The 19,247-nt window shown below is 42.5% G+C and overlaps 2 protein-coding genes and 2 non-coding genes across 4 annotated transcripts; 1 reads left to right on the forward strand and 3 right to left on the reverse strand.

The window, feature by feature from the left end:
• Positions 1-948: 948 nt before the first annotated feature.
• nanp (N-acetylneuraminic acid phosphatase) lies at positions 949-4,751 on the forward strand. Its single transcript, XM_086258432.1, has 2 exons — positions 949-1,113; positions 1,897-4,751. Exons 1-2 carry the CDS (start codon positions 949-951, stop codon positions 2,527-2,529), a joined length of 798 nt encoding a protein of 265 aa, XP_086114558.1. The 3' UTR covers positions 2,530-4,751.
• Positions 3,303-13,279, reverse strand: polr1b (RNA polymerase I subunit B). The gene is made up of 15 exons (XM_086258431.1): positions 12,457-13,279; positions 11,920-12,087; positions 11,691-11,837; positions 11,476-11,608; positions 11,261-11,397; positions 10,947-11,170; positions 10,681-10,852; positions 9,239-9,410; positions 8,868-9,149; positions 8,384-8,517; positions 6,688-6,858; positions 6,449-6,605; positions 6,168-6,364; positions 5,843-6,093; positions 3,303-5,740 (listed from the first exon to the last, which is right to left on the reverse strand). The coding sequence occupies exons 1-15, from the start codon at positions 12,631-12,633 to the stop codon at positions 4,858-4,860; spliced, it is 3,405 nt and encodes a 1,134-aa protein (XP_086114557.1). The 5' UTR covers positions 12,634-13,279; the 3' UTR covers positions 3,303-4,857.
• LOC147315562 (signal recognition particle RNA) lies at positions 12,992-13,290 on the reverse strand. Its single transcript, XR_015124502.1, has one exon.
• A 2,226-nt stretch (positions 13,291-15,516) lies between these two features.
• LOC147315563 (signal recognition particle RNA) lies at positions 15,517-15,815 on the reverse strand. Its single transcript, XR_015124503.1, has one exon.
• Positions 15,816-19,247: the final 3,432 nt, after the last annotated feature.

The raw sequence follows: 19,247 nt of genomic DNA on the forward strand, positions 1-19,247 counted from the left end.
TTTTGACAAATTGTGAATAAAGTTATAATCAAAGGTATTAGTAACTATTAATCGGGGAAACAAGAACTAAAATTATTGTCATTACAAAAAGCGAGGAATCTCATCTGCAACATAATGCTGGACGCAAGAATGCAATACCTCGTTTTAATGGCGCCATCGCGAGGAAAAACATCACAATGCCCAGAGCTCTTTGAGTAAGTCATTCGAAATACTAAGTGTGCATTGTATTTAATAAGAAAGAGCACTTATCCTCATGCTAGTGCACTTAATCATCATCTATAGTCACCTTACAGTCCCATTATGTCGTTTCCCGAAAGTCTTAGTCAGAGATTAGCGGTCAGAGTTATCACGACATGACTGAAAGAACAAGGAAGAACAACTGTCAGAAAATGATTAACTTAAAAATGTTTATTTTGTTCCAAGAAAATATAGTAATTATATTATTATTTGACTGTGGTTATTTAGCATTCTTTAAAAAAAAAGAAAAAAGAAAAAAAAGACCAAGTTTAAAATATATGAGGGTAAGGCTTGCAAGTTAAACTATCCACAGATTTAACTACACTTTTTGTATAATACAAACTACAGTAGGAAAGGCAATTTTGAAGTTCTGTATTTATATATTGTAATTACCCGCTAAGCACTTCCGGGAACTATCTGAAGGCTATTCGATTCACGTGACGATCATGTTCTTTTTAGTTTTCTCAAAAAATTGTTAACAATTAATACCGGGGATACATAAGAGGGAATAACTAGGGAGGAATATAATAATAATAATAATAATAATAATAATAATAATAATAATAATAATAATAATAAAACTTCATTCATTTGCATTTCATTCAAATATTCAAATTCAGGAGAAGCAGAAGTTGAATTAAGTATGTGAAGTCTCTCTCCATCCAACAGCTACATAGCAATGGATTGATGTTAATTAGAACTACAACTCCCATGAATCGTTTCACTCGGCAGCACTTCCGCAAACGACCAGCGTTTTGGCGTAGAATGATAGAGCACTCCTCTACCGCTGACGACATGGCTGTGAAAGCGATTTTGTTTGATTTGGACAACACGCTCATTGAAACGAGTCGAGCAGGTGAAGTGGCGCTAAAAAAGGTAATAAAATAAAGAAATTATTCGCCTAGAATTTAAGTTATTTCCGTCAGCTAATTAAAGTCGGTTTTTGTAAGTTTTACATGGAAGTGCGTAGACTAGTGACGTCTTTCAGTCAACCCAATGATACATTTATTTTACTGTCTTCAGTTCGGGGCTCTTTATTGTCTATTTTAACTAACTGAGTGGCTGTTATGGACGTTTGCGCTGCTGTTGGTGCCTAGTTTTCACTTTTATTGTCCGATTGGCAGGACCGCATACGGAGTCCGGAAGGGGCCACTATTCAGCTAATCACTAAACAGGCAGGGGCTCCGTTTGTCCTTCTTTCTAAAACTTTCGGATTGGCTAATCCTTGCAAACCAAAGTTTTGAACAGCTAGTGGATGGGTGTGCTCACAGACAGAGCAGTGCGTCTGAGATGACCATCCCCGACACTCACACTGTACAAGAGAATAAAGAAAGGGAGATTAGAAAAAAAAAAGTTGTTTTATATATATATCTTTTTTGCTACAACAATTCCAAATGCCACTAAAGCATGGAAAAATCAGAAAAAAAAAGCACATAATACATGTGAGGAACTAAAATCCTGTCGCACCTCAAAATTGCTTGTTTAGAGTACGAGAATACTAAAGCCCCTACAACCACCTAAATAAATGCCCTTCTTTGTATCTTTGGTTGTTCTTCAGCCACAGATGACTATTTTTATTTTTATTTTTTGCATTTGCATAAAATGAAAAAAGGATTTTGGAGGCTAACATCTTGTGGTGAATTTCTGAATTTCATACAGACCAGTGAATTTTTGAAGACCACGCTGGGCCTTGATGACAGCACCGTCTGCACCATTTGTGACAAGTTCAAGCAGAAGCTGTTCCATGAGAATTTTGACTGCTCAGCTGGTCAAACCATAGATGATGTCCGTGCGCATCACTGGGAGGAAAGCATCAAGGAGACTGTAGGGAATTGCTCTACGCCTTCTTTGCCAGCTCAGTGTTATAACATGTGGAAAAGCAGTCGTCTGGAGCTTCTCACTCTTTCTCCTCAAGTATGCAACCTCCTGAAACAGCTGCGCAGCAGATACAAGCTGCTGCTGCTGACCAACGGCGTAGCCCAGACCCAGAGAGAGAAAGTGGCGACGGCTGGATGTGAGGAGTTCTTCGATGCCATTGTGATCGCAGGAGAACACAAAGAGCAGAAACCATTCCCCTCCATCTTCAGGTTGTGTTTCAGCATGCTGGAGGTAGAGGCTCTGGACTGTGTGATGGTGGGAGATTCTCTGGACACAGACATTCAGGGGGGCTTGAATGCCGGAGTTCGGGCCACAGTTTGGATTAATAGTGCAGGGGGGGGCGCGTCAGAGAAGCCAGACTACACTATCACTACTGTTCTGGAATTACCAGATATTCTGGCACAGCTGCAATAAGAACAACTGGTGAAGAGTGAATGAGTTTTACTTGAGATGTTGTGGGAATTTTTACCTATTGATATAATTGATTTAGATATGACTACTCCTATTAGTTTTCCAGTGTTCAACGAGGTGCATTTTAATTTGAGGTTTCTGGTTGGGATTTTAGACACCGTAATTTTGAACATAGAGTCTGTAAGAAAATGTGTGTTGAAGCTTCACTATTATACACATGAGGCAGTCAAAGTAATTGCATTTAGTTAAAAACTCGAGTACAGTTAAGATACTTGTACGAGATTATTAAGCATGTTTTTGACATTGGCACTGTTGGGTTCAAGGCATTTCAGACTGATGCCCTATTGTAATCACGTTAAATTTTTCCATAGCACATGCATTTCTGTATTCAATTCAGTAATCACATTAGTTATAATTTATTCTTCAGTTACACAAAGTTACCTGCATGATGAAATAAAAACACGTGTATATAATCAGCTAATTTCAGCTTGTGTGCTGGGAGGAGTTAAATGGACTGAACTAAAGTGCTTTTATAAAACTTGCCTCATTCACCCATTCATACGAGCACTGTTTTTCTATGCCATACCTATGTAAGTGCTTTCTATCTAACATTCACAGTGTCATACACCGATGGATTGGCAACTTGGGGTTAGTATCTTGCCCAAGGCGTGCAGACTGGAGCAGATGGGGACTGAATCACCAGCCGTCCTATTACTAGGTTACCTGCTCTTTAGACTTTTGAAAATTGGAGAATATGGACATTATTTTTGTTTTATTGCACAAAAGTACAAGAGTGTACAGGTAAAGTGCAAACTGTGTCCAGGACAGAAACAACTGCATCATACTGCTAAGACAACATCGTCTCATTGCGAGCATCAGCACATACAGCACGCCCACACAAACTAGCATTCAGGAAGCCAAGCAGATGTTAAAGCTGAGCAGCCAAAGCCTGCTCTTTAGTAGGTAACAAAGGCAGTAATGAGCAGTCAGCATTGTATCCTCCATTTCTACAGTAGAATCACAGTGCTGACCCATTCAAAGTCTTTTTGTTTAAACTTTGCTCTGCAGTCACACTTAAAACTAAAATAAGAGAATATTTATGTCCTCAATAGGCTGGGATTTGTGGGAGTGCAGCCTAAGGCTTGATTTAGACTTCTGCTTTGTAGAGCCTACGACATAAACTACGCAAGCGGCTGTCTTCATTGCTAGCGTTTATACTTGTGCCGGCGCAGTATGTGTTAATTACCATGTGGTTATGTTTTACATGCTGTATCAGTCAAGACACTGGGCCTTCTTTTCCTCCTGCATCCAGGTCTTCATTGTGGTGATTCCAATAGTTTGAGTAATCTCCCTCCAGGAATTTCCTGACATTTGCTAGTCCTTATATTGACGCTATTATTATTTATCCATAATACTGAGACGATTATTCTCTTACTAATAAATCCAAAAACCTCAACAAAGCAGTAGCTGGAAATGCACAAGAGGAAATGACGTACTGAACTGGTCGACAGTGTTTGTCGACTACTTTGAGCCAACGTGTATTTACAGGTTACACCAGTGGTCACAGCATTCTCACTGAAGCATAAATCCCGGTAAGGTTTATATAAGAGGCTGCTAATGTATTTAATATCATGAGTGGTATAACAAATTACTTCCTCCAGTGAGTAAGGTAACGCATTAATTAAAAAAAAAAAAAAAAGTAATGATCCCAGCACTGTAGGCAACTCACCTTTCACCCAGAGCTGCTCACCCCTCCCTCTTTTCCATTGTTGTGATGAAATAGTTTTAGACAGTTTTAATTTATTCTTATTTAATCAAGCTTGAAACAGTTTTGTTTGAAGAAAATACGATTTTGTGGGAAACGGGCTCAGTGCCTTTACTTCATCCTGATCACTTTTACACTAATTTACTGTTAGTAGCACCTCAGTAAAGTATTAAGCACACACTTTCCCCAAGGGGACATTTTCAGGACACTTTATATTTCCAGTGCATTTTGTGGTCATGTGTGAAATTTTAGTCCAATGTGGCACTTTTAATATTTCATAATTTCTCTTAATGGATCTGAGTAGTCTTGACTTCTACTGTAGCAATGACAAATTAACCTGATACTGAACATTTTTATTCATCGCAGAAGATTGTCAACCCGTGCATCCCATCATACACTGATACTTGGTCATGTTTTTGGGGCTAATAAAACTTTTCATGGACATCATGTTATGCGTTTATCGTCTTCTGTTGGCACGCATGATTTGAGCAGCTTTATTGAGACCCGTCTGAACAAAGTGTGCAGGGTTGGCGCTTTAAGGCATGAATCTTTACATCCTATAAAATTCACTTGACTTCTAATTTGACTTTGATGTTCATTGCAGCAAGCTCAGCTACAAAGTAGCGGAAGACATAAGGAACAGACACCGAGTCAACAGAGTCACTTTTGCCACACAGGGTGCAGACAGTCTTACGGTGGCGCATGGATGACCAGTAGGGCGGCGGTTTCTCCAACAAAGGGGAGAGAAGGCTGCCACAGTCAACGCACACCTGAGCCACTGAGCGGTCTGAGCAGTTGAAGAGGCGATCGTGAAGTAAGAATGAAGAGCCGTGAGCCAGCAGGGCGTCTCGCTCCATCTCCCCGAAACGGATGCCTCCCTGCACGTTCCTTCCTCCTACGGGCTGGTTGGTCACTTTGTCTCGTGCTCCTGTCGTCCTAACTTGGAACTTGTCGGAGACCATGTGACGTAGCCGCTGGTAGTAGACCACGCCGATGAAGATGTCTGCCTCTAGCTCCTGACCGCTCAGTCCGCTGTACAGCCGCTCCGTACCGTAGTAGTTGTAGCCGCCCGCCCGAAGCAGCTCGCCAAAGTAATCGAGCGCCGAGTTCTCCTCGGAAAAGGTGAAGGGTGTGGCGTCGTGGCCGAGGCCGTGCAGGGCGCCCGACTTGCCGGCCATGCTCTCGATGAGCATCCCAATTGTCATACGGGAGGGGAAGCCATGGGGGTTGAACAGGATATCCGGAGTCATGCCGCTCTCGGTGAAGGGCATGTCCTCCGTCGGCCACAGGCGGCTCAGGATGCCCTTCTGTCCGTGGCGGCTGGCAAACTTGTCACCGATGGTGGGATTTCGGGGCATTCGTACAGTGATGCACACGCGCTTGAAGCGGCCTGAGCCGCCGTCATTACTGCAGACCTTTATGTTGTCAACAATACAGGCCTCCTGACTCCTGCAAACAGAGAAGAGAAACCATAAAATGTGAATAACAGAGGTATTTTACAACTGAGCTGATGAAAAATGATCACACTGCTACAAAAATGTTATCGCGTACTTGTAGTAGGAGATAAAGGTCTGCCCAGTGTTGAGGTTGATGTAGCTGTAGAAAGGGTCTCCATACTGAAGCACCGATCCGATGAAGGGCAGTCCATCAGCGTCTAGTTTTTCTTTCACTTTGGGGTCGCCTGGCTTGGTTCCAAACACCACGCCGTCTTCTCCCTTCACCTTCTCTGCCAGGTCCACCAGCTCCGTCTTGTAGATACTTCCATGGGCAAAGCCTCTCTCCCATGACGACTTGTTCACAATCTGATGAAAACAACATGTGTCAAGAGTTCAACCCTATCCCGATTAAAAATAGAGAACAGTTTCATTTAACTCACCATGGCATCTTCCATGTCGTAGCCTGTGTAGGATATGACGGCCACGATGGCGTTGGTGCCGCTGGGGTAGTTGTCGAGGCCGTAGTGGTCGTACATATAAGGCCTGACTAGTGGGCTCTGTGGGGTCTGGAGCCGGTACAGCTTGTTATCAGAGCGATCCATGAAAGAGTGTAGCGGGAAGCCCATAGTCTGCTTACCTGAAATAAGGGGAATGAGCACAGTGGTTCATGGAAAATGTAGGTTTGCTCAAAACTGTCAAAGAAAAGATTCAAATAACCTACCCATCTGACACTGGTACATGTTCCTGGGACTCTGGTTGTGGTCAGAGTATGGGATGAAGTTTGCCACCACACTGAGCATACTGTGAGGGAAGAGCTCCTGGTGTGTGGTTACTCTTGGTTCAATCTCATTCTCCAAGATTCCGACATTGATGTAAAGCTGCAGGCAAAGGAGAAAAGGTGCTCGGACTAAAACGGTGCTCTTACAGCTACAAAAAAACCCTCCACTTTTAACACATTACCTGTTCAAAGGTGCCAATCAACTCTTGCTTGCCAAAAGCCAAGTTCTGTACAGGCCGCACCATGCGACAAGGTGTTGTGAAGAGGAACAGGCCTGGATATAAGCTGGCCTTGCCTGTTTTGGGAACCAGGACAATCTCTGTCCAGGGAGGAATCTTCTTCTCTCTTAACACCTGGAGGTATGAGTTTTAAAGATCAGTTTTCTGCACAGTATACACAGGTGACACCAAGCAGGAGTTAGTATACCGTGAACCTGCAACTAGGGCTGCCACGATTAGTCAACTAGTCACGATTATGTCGACTATTAAAATCGTCGACGACTAATTTAATAGTCGACGCATCGTTTGAAGCTTTGTAAGATCACAAAGGACGCAGGAATGAGTAGTAGGATTTAAGGGTGTAATAACGGACTGAAACAGAAGATGGCAGCACTGCATGTACAAGGATGCCAGCTGCCGTTAAACCCCGAAGAAGAAGAAGCTGTGTCCCAGAATTCATAGCGCAGCTGTCAACAATGGCGGCAGCTAGTTAGTTTTTAACTATACTCTTATTATTCTTTCTGGGTCACAAAATAAACGTTTAACATATTTTCAGGCGAGAATGTAGCTGTGTAAACCTCAAATATCTGCTCAGTTTATCAAGACACCACATATTTTCAAAAGCTCTCCGACGTTTTCGGAGACGTCTGTTACCCACTAGCTCGATAGCTAGGCGGGGGCAAGGCTAACTAGAGCCGTGAGAACACCGGACTCCCGGCAAATCGTTTTCAAACCCACCACTGTCTTTCGCTACTCAGGTTAAACATGATATATAAGTCACTTAGATAACTTAAAATGTTATTGTTTGGCTTTCTTTAGTATTTTATTTGTTCCTGAGTAAATCGGTTTGTCTGAGATTAAAGTTATAGTTTTTGCACAGCTAAATAAACTTCAAGCAGACAGCTGATCATCAGAAGTGTGAGACGCTGGATAATATACTCCGGTGTCCTGTTATATTTTAGAAAGCAAGGAGTTTATTAAACTTCACCGAAACAATCTGCAAATTTCATTAAAAATTAATAAACTACCATCTTGTCTTTATTTTTAGTTAGCACAAACACTTCAAGCTGTAAGCTAATGATAGTTATATAAGACCAGATGCTGCTGGTGCAATAAGCTGTACGCTGTACGTCCAATGGATGATGATCTGATTAGTCGACTAATCGCAAAAATAATCGGTGACTAGTCGACTATCAAAATAATCGTTTGTGGCAGCCCTACCTGCAACAGACAGTGCACAAGTGAAGTGAAGAAGAGAGTGTAGGCAGGGTAGAGTGGATGGAGACCAGTGTCAGAGGTGATAGCAACAAGAGCAAAAGGGATTTAAGTAGGTAGCAAGACCTGCTCTGATGAACTGACAAAAAGAGGTGGAGCTTATGTTATCATAGCTTTTCATTGGGAGAGACCAGGATGGAGGCAATAAGAAATTAATATAAACGAAGAGAGGCAAAGCTGAGATGGTTTGGATGTGCAGAGGAGGGACAGTGGATATACCGGACAAAGGATGTTGAAGATAAAGCTGCCAGGCAGGAGAAAAAGAGCAAGAAAAGATTCATGGATGGACATGCAGAGGGCCGATGTGACAGGGGAGGATGCTAGGGATGGAGGCAGATGATCCACTGTGGTGCAGCTAAAGGGAGCAGCTAACAGAAGACAATACCTTGAACCTGCGCAGTGATTCAACCACAACTGGAGCCAAGTCAGCCTCCACCCAGCCAACAACAGCACCGTCCAAGACCACAGGGTAGCAGTCTGCAAAGGCCCGACCAGGAGTTCCATCCACAGGAGTGACACCTAAACGAGCAGATACAGCAAACGCATTTCAACCCAGTGCCACGTGCAGAGACTTTACCTGGCCAGGCCTACGAAGTATATCAATGACTGCCTGAGTTAATCTTTTATTTCAGCATTACTTTAATGACGTTTCCCCACAGGCAGGTCACTGTTATTGGAATACCTTACAAAAAGTATTATTTAACAATTGATTCATGAAAGTATTGCTATGTCTCTCATTTGCAAGCACACGCGCCGACCTCTCCTCCCTAATTGTCACAAATCTATAGAGTCTAGTTCTGTGGTAGACAATGGACTAGCTTTTGGTCCTGGGTAAGATTGTACAACAACTGCCTGAAGTCAGTCCTCACCAAGCGAACAGAGCAGAGCAGGCAGTGACGTGGTGGACAAGGTCAATGCCACAATTTCACAGCTGGCTGTCATGTGGTTCATGAGTCCGCAAGGCTCGCCGTCTGGAGTGTGGACAGGACACAGGAAGCCCCAGGACTCGGGCAGCAGCTTACGCACAGAGGTGGTCCTCATCTTAGCGAACGCTGCTCCTCTGTGCACGCAGCGGAAGTGAGACAGGTAGCGAATGAAGTTGAGCTTGTCAGCTACAACGCACAGCCCGGTGTTCTGCAGCATGCCCAGACCTGTGGGAGGAGGGAGCACATTTTTAGATGAATGAATGAATGTTTTAGTGAATTTTCAAAGCTGGCCATGTATTAGTCTTGGACAGGACCTGTCTTAGACTGGAGGTTTCCAGTGGCCAGCAGATATTCAAATGGTCTGGTCAAGTCAGTTCCCATGTTGAGCATCTTTATCATCATTTCAGAGCTCCATCCTCCGGTCACTTTGCTGCCTCTCTTGTCAAAGGACAGCTTCACAGACACCAGCCATGCAGTCAGTCTCTCCTGCGAAAACGTTTGAGTGGTTAAATCACACAACTGAAGGCTTAAGTGGAAGAAGACACTTTGTGTGAGCACTGTGGAAAGTGTTGGGAAGGTTACTTTTAAAATGTATTCCACTACAGATTACAGAATACATGCCCCAAAATGTATTTTGTAAGGTATTCCGTTACGTTACTCAATGACAGTAACGTATTCCAAATACTTTGGATTAGTTAATATATTATCATGCTTTTTACAACTACATGAATGTACTACTGCTGTGTGATTTATTACTATTACTGAAGGCTACTCGCCATAATGGCTTTCCACCGGCGTGGAAATACCAAAAGAGAGCACAGTCTAACATATGAATCAGGAAAAGACCGCCGTGTAATCCATTTATTTCAACAAAGTAACTGTATTCTGAATACCACCTTTTTAAACGGTAACTGTAATAGAATACAGTTATTTTAAATACATAATGCCGGTACAGTGGTCCCTCGTTTACTGCGGGAGTTATGTCCCAAAAATAACCCGCGATAGGTGAAATCCGCAAAGTAGCCAACTTTATTTTTTACAATTACTATAGATGTTTTAAGGCTGTAAAACCCCTTACTACACACTTTATACACTTTTCGCAGACAGGCACAACACTTTTCTCTCTTAAACGCTCTCAAAGTTCAAACCTTTGTAGAAAAATAAGTCCAGTATTACAAAATGAAGGCAAAGGCACCCGCGGTTGCCTTTGACGGTGCAAAACGTCTCGTCGACATTGTGTTTGTTGGGGAGAAAAGTTACAAACATACAGTACAGCACACTGCTAGCGATCGAAGATTTACGTAAATTTAACAAGCTGAACGCATTCTGTACTGTAAAGGAGACACGGCACGAGATTGACTGACAATGGTCTACAGCCAATCAGGATGCAGAACACAATGTGCTGGAAAAACAAAACAAAAAAAACATGAAAAATTGCACCAAAAAAATCCGCGAAACAGCGAGGACGTGAAAGGTTACAGCGAGGGACCACTGTACATGTATTCCATTACTACCCAACACTGACTGTGGACATGGAGCAGTCAGGTAAAAAGACAAGAAGTAGTCCACAGAAAAGAAACATGAATGTAGTGAAGGAGGACATGCAGAGGGCTGCTGTGAAAGATGTTAGCAATCGGGTGAGATGGAGGCAAATGATCTGCCTAAGAGGAGCAGCTGAAATGCTACTACAGTCCTGCTCAGCAAAGGAGAAAGGACAAAGACAAAAAAAACTAAGAAAAATATTGAAGATTCTTGCCTTCAGAAACATGAGGTAGAGCTGACCAGGAGTGAGCACTTCCTGGCACACGATACTGTCGGGGTTTTCTTCCATGCACTCCTGCTTGGCAAAAGTGAAGAGCTTCCTCGTCATCAGACAGAGCAAGTAGAACTTCTCCACGTCTGACTTCAGGTGGATGCAGATACACTCACTGATCAAAACAGAGTAAGCCCCTTTTTTTAAATAAACATACCACCAAACATAAAGCAGAACGGGTGTCAACCGTATCCATCCCCAGAACTTACTTTAACAGGAAGTTGGCACACTGTTCATTTGTGTACCACTCAGGGAGGTTCATCTTAACCCTGAAGCGCTCTCCGAGGTAATTGAGCACCTTGCTGCGGGTGGTGCAGTTCTCCTCCATGACGATGCGCAGCATCTCGGACACACAGGTCTTGTAGAAAGAATTGTCCTCGCGGCCTTTGATCAGCTCCTGGTAGATCTGGAAGTCTGTGAAGTCCACCAGAGCCTGAGGAACATGAGAGCAAATGAGCACACAATGAGCCTAAAGGATTTTTATCATTAACTGTTCTGTAATGAAAGCTGCAGGCTTGCTCACCTTTAATGCAAAGCCTAGTGGGAGGAAGAAGAGCTCTTTCTGGTAGATGAAGTTCAGCATCACAGTTCCATTTTCCAGATAATGCAGGTTCATGTTGATGGCTGTGTGCTCCTCCCTCACGCAACGCATAGAAATACCTGAGTGAAGAAAAAGCCGGTGAAAACATGCAGGCATGGACTCATTGCTGCACTGTTTTCTTTAGAAGTAATACTTACCGTACTGAGTGTAACCCTGACCCCTGTTCTTCCACTTGGGTCTTGACATGGCGATAGGATAGTTCCTCCTTGGCATTATCAGCATGCGGATAACCTTCTCAATTCCATTCACAATGAAATAACCTCCCATTTCCTGTCAAAGTTGATGCTGGTATTATAGGACAATATTTAAACCCATCCTGGCTCAGTTTAGAAGTACAGCTGCCATATCCTACCTCGGCTTCTTCGTGATGCTCTACAAGCTCTTTGGGGGACATGCCATGCAGGTTACACAGCTTGGACTTCACCATGATGGGCACATGACCCAGAGACTGCTTGATGATGCCTTTGGGAACTCCATTGATCGACCAGCTGACGTCTGCCTGAAATGAGTCAACACTCACCCAGTCAACATGGATTATTTTAAAACGTTGCTGTGGGAATATAAACACGACTCAGGCTTACCACTATTTTCCCTTTGTACGAGCATCTTCTTCCCCGGCACTCTGCTGGGAACACCTTCATTTCCTTGCAGATGTTCCCTTTGGCAACCACTGGGTTTTGGATGGCAGCTTCAACGAAACCAAGGCTGATCCGTTCATTTTTGAACATGAACTCTAAGGGGGGGATGGACTGGGAAAGGTGACGGAAAAGTGAGAAACGTAAGAAAGGCGAAGATTATGGGAAGCAACTGCAAGAGGGATGTTCACAGCAGGTTGAGCAGCTTTCAGAGAAAATACTGCTGGAAATGATACCAGCAGCTAGTCGACCAGCAGGAAACCAAATTCTTCACTCACTCATTTCATCGTTGTTATGGTGGCTTTCACTGGCCTACAGTAACTCACTGCATATCACTGCACTGCGTGCTCAAGACAAGCTTACACAACTCCGAGTCACACAGTGTACGCTATTAATCGTAGTTTTAACTAGTTGGGGTTAATCGCTGGTCTTAATGAAGTGATTCATCACATTGTTGAGAACTTTGAAGAAACATTTGCTGACCTGCACAACGCGGTTGAGTCCGTCTGTGACTGCCTGGTCAAACGACTCGATGTGAGCTTTGGTCAGATCCTGAATGGCAGCATGCTGGGTGTCCTTCATGTGGCCAAAGCTTCCATCTGTCAGATTTTTCAGACTCGGACCTTTGGGAAGATCACTCCACTTACTTGAAAAATCCATGCTTGCGCTTGTTTACCACATGTGCATGGTTGACACAGGAAGCACATGCCCTACACAGGAAGAGAAGCGTTTTCTTCTTCGCTTAAGTTTTTTGGGTGTAACTAGACTCGCACACTGCTAGCTTAGCGCCATCTTGTGGGCGTAGTTATGCATAAAATTTCGTTTAGCTAAAATGACGCGAGTGGTGGTCATTGCGCCGCTCCTCCAGTTGGAGGCGCTGTGCAACCGACAAACAGCGGTGGTTTTCAATGGAAAAAGAGGAGAGAGAAACTGCGTTGACGCTTTTATAAACTGTAAAAACATGATATTTAAGTGTGTGTGCTGTGTGTATATTTCTGTGGAGAGGAGAAAGAGCGTAAAAAGACTGGGTCCCGCTGTATTACTCAGGCTGCACTACAGCGTCTATTCACAGGCGCGATCCCACTACTGAGCGGCACGGGGGCTTTGACCTGCTCCGTTTCCGACCTGGGCCGGTGCACCCCTCCTTAGGCGACCTGGTGGTCCCGAGCTCCCCCAGGAGCACCATATCGATACCGAACTTAGTGCGGACACCCGATCGGCATAGTCCGCTGCAGCTCAGAGCTCCTGAGCTCAAACGATCCGCCAGCCTCAGCCTCCCGGTAGCTTGGATTACAGGCGCGCGCCACCGCACCCGGCGAGGAGTGCTCTCGTTCATGCAGGCTTTAAGGTGCCTACACGTGACGTCATCCGAGAGGGACGCTCTGCCCTCGCGGCACCTGCTCATTTAAAATAACATTATTATTATTCCAGAAATTAAAAAAAAGCTAAAGGTAAAGATTAAATCTTAATGTTTCACATTACATAGTCAATTTAATTTCATTATATAGCGCCACACTGTAACAACCCAACACTGTCTCAAGGCGCTTCATATTGTAAGGTAAAGATGCTACAATAATAGAAGATTACAAGAAAATGGCATATTGTAATGTAATAAAAGTGCATTGAAAACACGATTCAAAGTCACACCAACTTCAACCATTTTATTTTTCAAGGCTAAATCTTAATAGGACACATCCACAGATCAAACTGAAAAACATTTCTCCTCCAATTCTTTGTCTTCCTGACCTTTGTCAGCTCCAGTTTCTAAAATCATTCAGTACTGGTTATCTTGACACATAATCCACAACTCCACTTATTACACTTTGCTTGCAGCAATCATTTTACACTACAACATTTAGTAAATAAAAACAACAACAGTCTCCTTGAGCTGAGGAGTTGTTAATAAAACTGCTCTGTGCTGAGTCTGCTTAATGACAGGAGGGTTTGTATGAATGCAGAAACTTTCATATAAAACAACTCTATTACCAGTTTGCTTCGGGTACAGGGAGTGGCAGTTTGATTATCCAGTGTCTGTACTGAATGATGCTGCTTTAAGTGCTTGATGATTTGGTGGACTGCCTCTATGTGATTAAGAGACTGAAATAATGTTGTGCATGTTTCTCATCTTATCTGCTTGGCAACAAATGATTCCTTAAAACATCTTTAACGACTGAGCCTTTGCCTCAGGTTTGATGACTAAAATGGGTGGATTATATTAAAATCTATGATTATTCACTCCAAAATATTCTTAGACACAATAATAGATCATCCAATTAGGCTGCTTTTCAATGTAACATTGTGATGTTTAATATACTGAATTGAGGTTTGCAAATTTTAAAAGTTTAAATTACACTTTTAAACAGCATATTCCATTAATATTAATTACAAGACACTGTATGCATGACACTATGATTTAACAGCTGAGCCCCCCTAAAGGTTTGAACCCAGAGTGGCCCCTGCTTCTGATCTTCATTTCTAGTCATGTAGAGGAATGTGCCATATTCATTCTATTTGGCTAATGTTTCCTCACTTTTAAGAGATTTCTGTTTGATAGCCCATAAAGCCCTGCTACATCTTAAATAGCAGACAAAATTATTGTAATGTAATAAAAGTGGATTGAAAATAAGATTCAAAGTCACACCAAGTTCAACTATTTTACTTTTCAAGGCTAAATCTTTATAGGATACGTCCACACGTCTTTATATAGAGTGCTGAGGATTTTTCCAGTTTTTTAAAAAAAAAAATTAGTTCAAAGAGGAACAAACTCCCATTCCATTATTTTGGACAAATGTGGAAAAATCCATCCACATCCATCCATTTCTCTTAGCCAGCTAAAGTTGTAGCCTATCACAGTTGTAGTTTCTCATATTTAATTGCATTACCTATTACTTGCGGTGAGTGCTTACCTATTTGAAGTGCATTTCAAATATTTTTTTCTATGAGCAGAAAAAAACACAACATAAATTCAAGCTGTTGTTCTGTGCTGTTTACAGTCCAGCATTTTGATTTTATTTAGTAAATTAATATCTTTCAAATCTTCAGACATCAGTTTGCCTGCAACAGGCATTACAGGTTCTCTTATACTCCTGATGCACTGTAGCATTAAACTGTAAACCACAGGGAGACTGTGGATATTACAACTGCCAAGCAAAAGATTACACATTGAAGCTCTGGATGACATAATAGCTGAAAGTATTCATGCTTCATTTATTTAAAAAAGAGAAAGTAGAGCTTTGCTTTAGGCTGCTTTTGTTTATTTTTGTGTTCATTGAATACAGTCACCGAAGAAAGAAAAATGGTTATTTGTATAATTTTTACAGTTATTATGAATTATTATTAAAAAATTATTATTAGTGAAGTTGCAATGTGTTGGTAATTTCTTCTTCCTCAAGTTGGAGGCGCTGTGGGACCAACAAACAGCAGTCTTTTTCAATGGAAAGAAAGGAGAGAGAAGCTGTGTTGACGGTGTTATAAGCTGTACAAAACGTGATGTGTGAGTGTGTGTGCTGTGTGTATATTTCTGTGGAGAGGAGAAAGAGTATAAAAAGACTGGGTCCCGCTGTATTACTCAGGCTGCACTACAGCGTCTATTCACAGGCGCGATCCCACTACTGAGCGGCACGGGGGCTTTGACCTGCTCCGTTTCCGACCTGGGCCGGTGCACCCCTCCTTAGGCGACCTGGTGGTCCCGAGCTCCCCCAGGAGCACCATATCGATACCGAACTTAGTGCGGACACCCGATCGGCATAGTCCGCTGCAGCTCAGAGCTCCTGAGCTCAAACGATCCGCCAGCCTCAGCCTCCCGGTAGCTTGGATTACAGGCGCGCGCCACCGCACCCGGCGAGAAGTGCTCTCGTTCATGCAGGCTTTAAGGTGTCTACACGTGACGTCATCCGAGAGGGACGCTCTGCCCTCGCGGCACCTGCTCATTTAAAATAACATTATTATTATTCCAGAAATAAAAAAAAAAGCTAAAGGTAAAGATTAAATCTTAATGTTTCACATTACATAGTCAATTTAATTTCATTATATAGCGCCACACTGTAACAACCCAACACTGTCTCAAGGCGCTTCATATTGTAAGGTAAAGATGCTACAATAATAGAAGATTACAAGAAAATGGCATATTGTAATGTAAATCTTAATAGGACACATCCACAGATCAAACTGAAAAACATTTCTCCTCCAATTCTTTGTCTTCCTGACCTTTGTCAGCTCCAGTTTCTAAAATCATTCAGTACTGGTTATCTTGACACATAATCCACAACTCCACTTATTACACTTTGCTTGCAGCAATCATTTTACACTACAACATTTAGTAAATAAAAACAACAACAGTCTCCTTGAGCTGAGGAGTTGTTAATAAAACTGCTCTGTGCTGAGTCTGCTTAATGACAGGAGGGTTTGTATGAATGCAGAAACTTTCATATAAAACAACTCTATTACCAGTTTGCTTCGGGTACAGGGAGTGGCAGTTTGATTATCCAGTGTCTGTACTGAATGATGCTGCTTTAAGTGCTTGATGATTTGGTGGACTGCCTCTATGTGATCACCACGTCTCATCTGCTTTTAAACCCCAAAGCACGCTGGACCCCGACAGAAGCAGAGTAACATAGTGTACGCTGCTAAGTGCCAGGAGGGTTGTTATGATTCATACATTTGGGAAACCAAACAACCTCTGGCGAAGCGGATGGCAAAACACAGAAGAGCTACCTCTTCAGGCCAGGACTCTGCAGTCTATTTACACCTACAGGCCAGTGGACACTCTTTCAATGATGAGGATGTACACATCCTGGACAGGGAGGAACTCCGGTTTGAGTGCGGAGTCAAGGAGGCCATTTACGTGAAAAGGGAAAGACCATCTCTGAATCGAGGAGGGGTCTAAGGGTACATCTTTCGCCATCTTACAATGCTGTGATTGCAGCCATTCCCCAACTCTCTGTGAATGGTACTCATGGCCATTGATCAGTGGTCTTTGATCAGTGGGTTTTGGTCATTGGTCATGAGAAATTGCATAATTATGATGAAGGAACTGATCTCTCAGCCCATTGTTCCTTCAGTGGGCTGGTTTCAGTCATTATGCAAATGTACTGTTTATAAGATTGGGGAAACCTGCAGTCAGCTGAGACTGAAGAAGTCACTTGGATGAGTGACGAAACATTTCTCCCACAAAACGCTACGTCCAGATGAACAGAATCAACTTTTGGGGGTTCTTTAATGACTGAGCCTTTGCCTCTGGTTTGATGACCAAAGTCTTCACTTTAAAACAGGAGGATTATATTAAAATCTATGATTATTCACTCCAAATTATTCTTAGACACTATAATAGGTCATCTGACAAATTCAGCTGCTTTTCAATGTAACACTGTGATGTTTATTATACTGAAGATTCACGATTCAGGATTCAAGATTCTTTATTCGTCACATGCATAGTTATACAAGTACAACACGCAGTGAAATGTATCCTGACACGCTCTTCAACTGCAAAAGGGGAGAGAAGAACATTATATACATAAAGTGAATATATACATGGGGGAACTTTATGAGCATTAAGCATTAAGTACACACGTGACGTCATCTGGAACCAGTTTAGAAAGCCGGTAACAACATTATCTTTCAGCAATAATGACCTGACATTAGTGACAGTAAAAACGCCACAGGTTAACACGTTTAACACTAAATAAAGTGTTTTGTTGTGGAGTTTGTGTTCCCCCTCACAACGTCATTCAGTTACTGAAGAATAAACCTGTAATTATGGAAAGTTTTTTTTTTTTTTATTGGAAACTGCTGAAAAGCAGCTTATGAGTCACATACAGTGCTTCGTGGTCAAAGCTGTCTCTAGTGTTACTGCTGGTTCGGTAAGCAATACCATTTTTTTAATAACGGTAAAAGATCACACACATAAATATGTGATGTTTTAATATTGCTTTTAATAGGGGAATCAATCAGTCATCTGGGAGCCTGTGGCAGAGTGCACATTTGGGGGTTTTTGTGTAATTTTGTTGAGATGACTGTGCAGGAAGAAGACCCAGATGAAACAGGTAGAGATTCAAAACACACGCAATGATGTCATTGTGATTCTGATGTTACTCTTTTCCTTTTACATACACAATCCATACAAGTAATCCTCTCCACACCTCGCTCTGACGACATTACTTATGTGACAAGTCTTTTTTGTATATCTGATACAGGCAGTGACTTCATTGCCTTCCCATGTAATAAACTTTGATATACGTACAAGATTTAAAAAAAAAAAGAGGGAAAATTCCTTCAGAGAGATCTCAAGTTACAACTTGAGAACATGTGGCAATGCGATGGCCTGCTTGCCTGACTGGCCTGTAAGTTACCTTTCTGTACTGCAGAAACGAAAGAAAAGGCCATCACAACATCTGGAAACTCCCTGGTTTGGTGTCCTTCTTCCTCCTTCAGTTGAAACGTGAATAATAGGCTGACCCATCTGTGAGTCCGAAGCCCACCTATGCATTAAGAACACACCATAAAATGAGTGATTGCAGCTCTGTTTCTAGGTGTCTTCTCCATGCCCGTCTTTGCTGGCTGATGTCTCAGTCATGGGACAATCCAGTCTGTCCCACTCTTTCTGTTTGTTACAAAGCCCCAGCTCTAAACTGGACAAGGACATTGACTTGTTTTTTAAGAGCAGTTAAAGTGCTAGTTTGTGTGAAATTTGGATAATTAAGTGAACTGTTAGCATTTTTCACATTCAACATCCTTGGAAGGAAGCTCGTGGGATGGTGAATGCAGGATCTCAGAAATGTTCACATAAAAGGAATTAATGTGGGCTCCAATTTCACCTCAGCTGGATGTCCAGGAGAAGGTTTGGACCAAGGTTTGTGGTCGAAACAGAGTGTAAATACTGAGGCTGTGATTTCTGTGACTACAGATGTGCAACAGACTAAAGGATGTTTCAGTGGTTTTATGTTAAATCATAAAAATACACAAATATCAACACATACAAGTAAAGGTGTGCAGAGCTCCTCCTTTCTCTCTGATCATGGAGTTGTCTTCAGACCTCAGTCCTAGAGAGAATTTGTGGAGGGAGCTGAAGCTTTGAGTTGCGAAGCAGCAGCCAAGAAACCAAAATGATTCTGAGTTTCTCTGAAGAAGAGTGGCCCAAAATCCCTCCTGATGTGGCCAAACCTGGTGACCAACTACAAGAAATGTCTTACTGCTTGGCGCTGTTGGTAGTTGCCAACAAAGATTTCGCCACCAAGTCATGTTCTGTGACATGCAGACCAATTTATAACATTCATGTC

The sequence above is a fragment of the Aulonocara sp. 'chitande type north' Nkhata Bay genome, linkage group LG13 (genome assembly GCF_057382095.1).
Source record: "Aulonocara sp. 'chitande type north' Nkhata Bay isolate Kocher_YH1m ecotype deep benthic linkage group LG13, A_spYH_male_GT1.1, whole genome shotgun sequence".
NCBI lineage: Eukaryota > Metazoa > Chordata > Actinopteri > Cichliformes > Cichlidae > Aulonocara > Aulonocara sp. 'chitande type north' Nkhata Bay.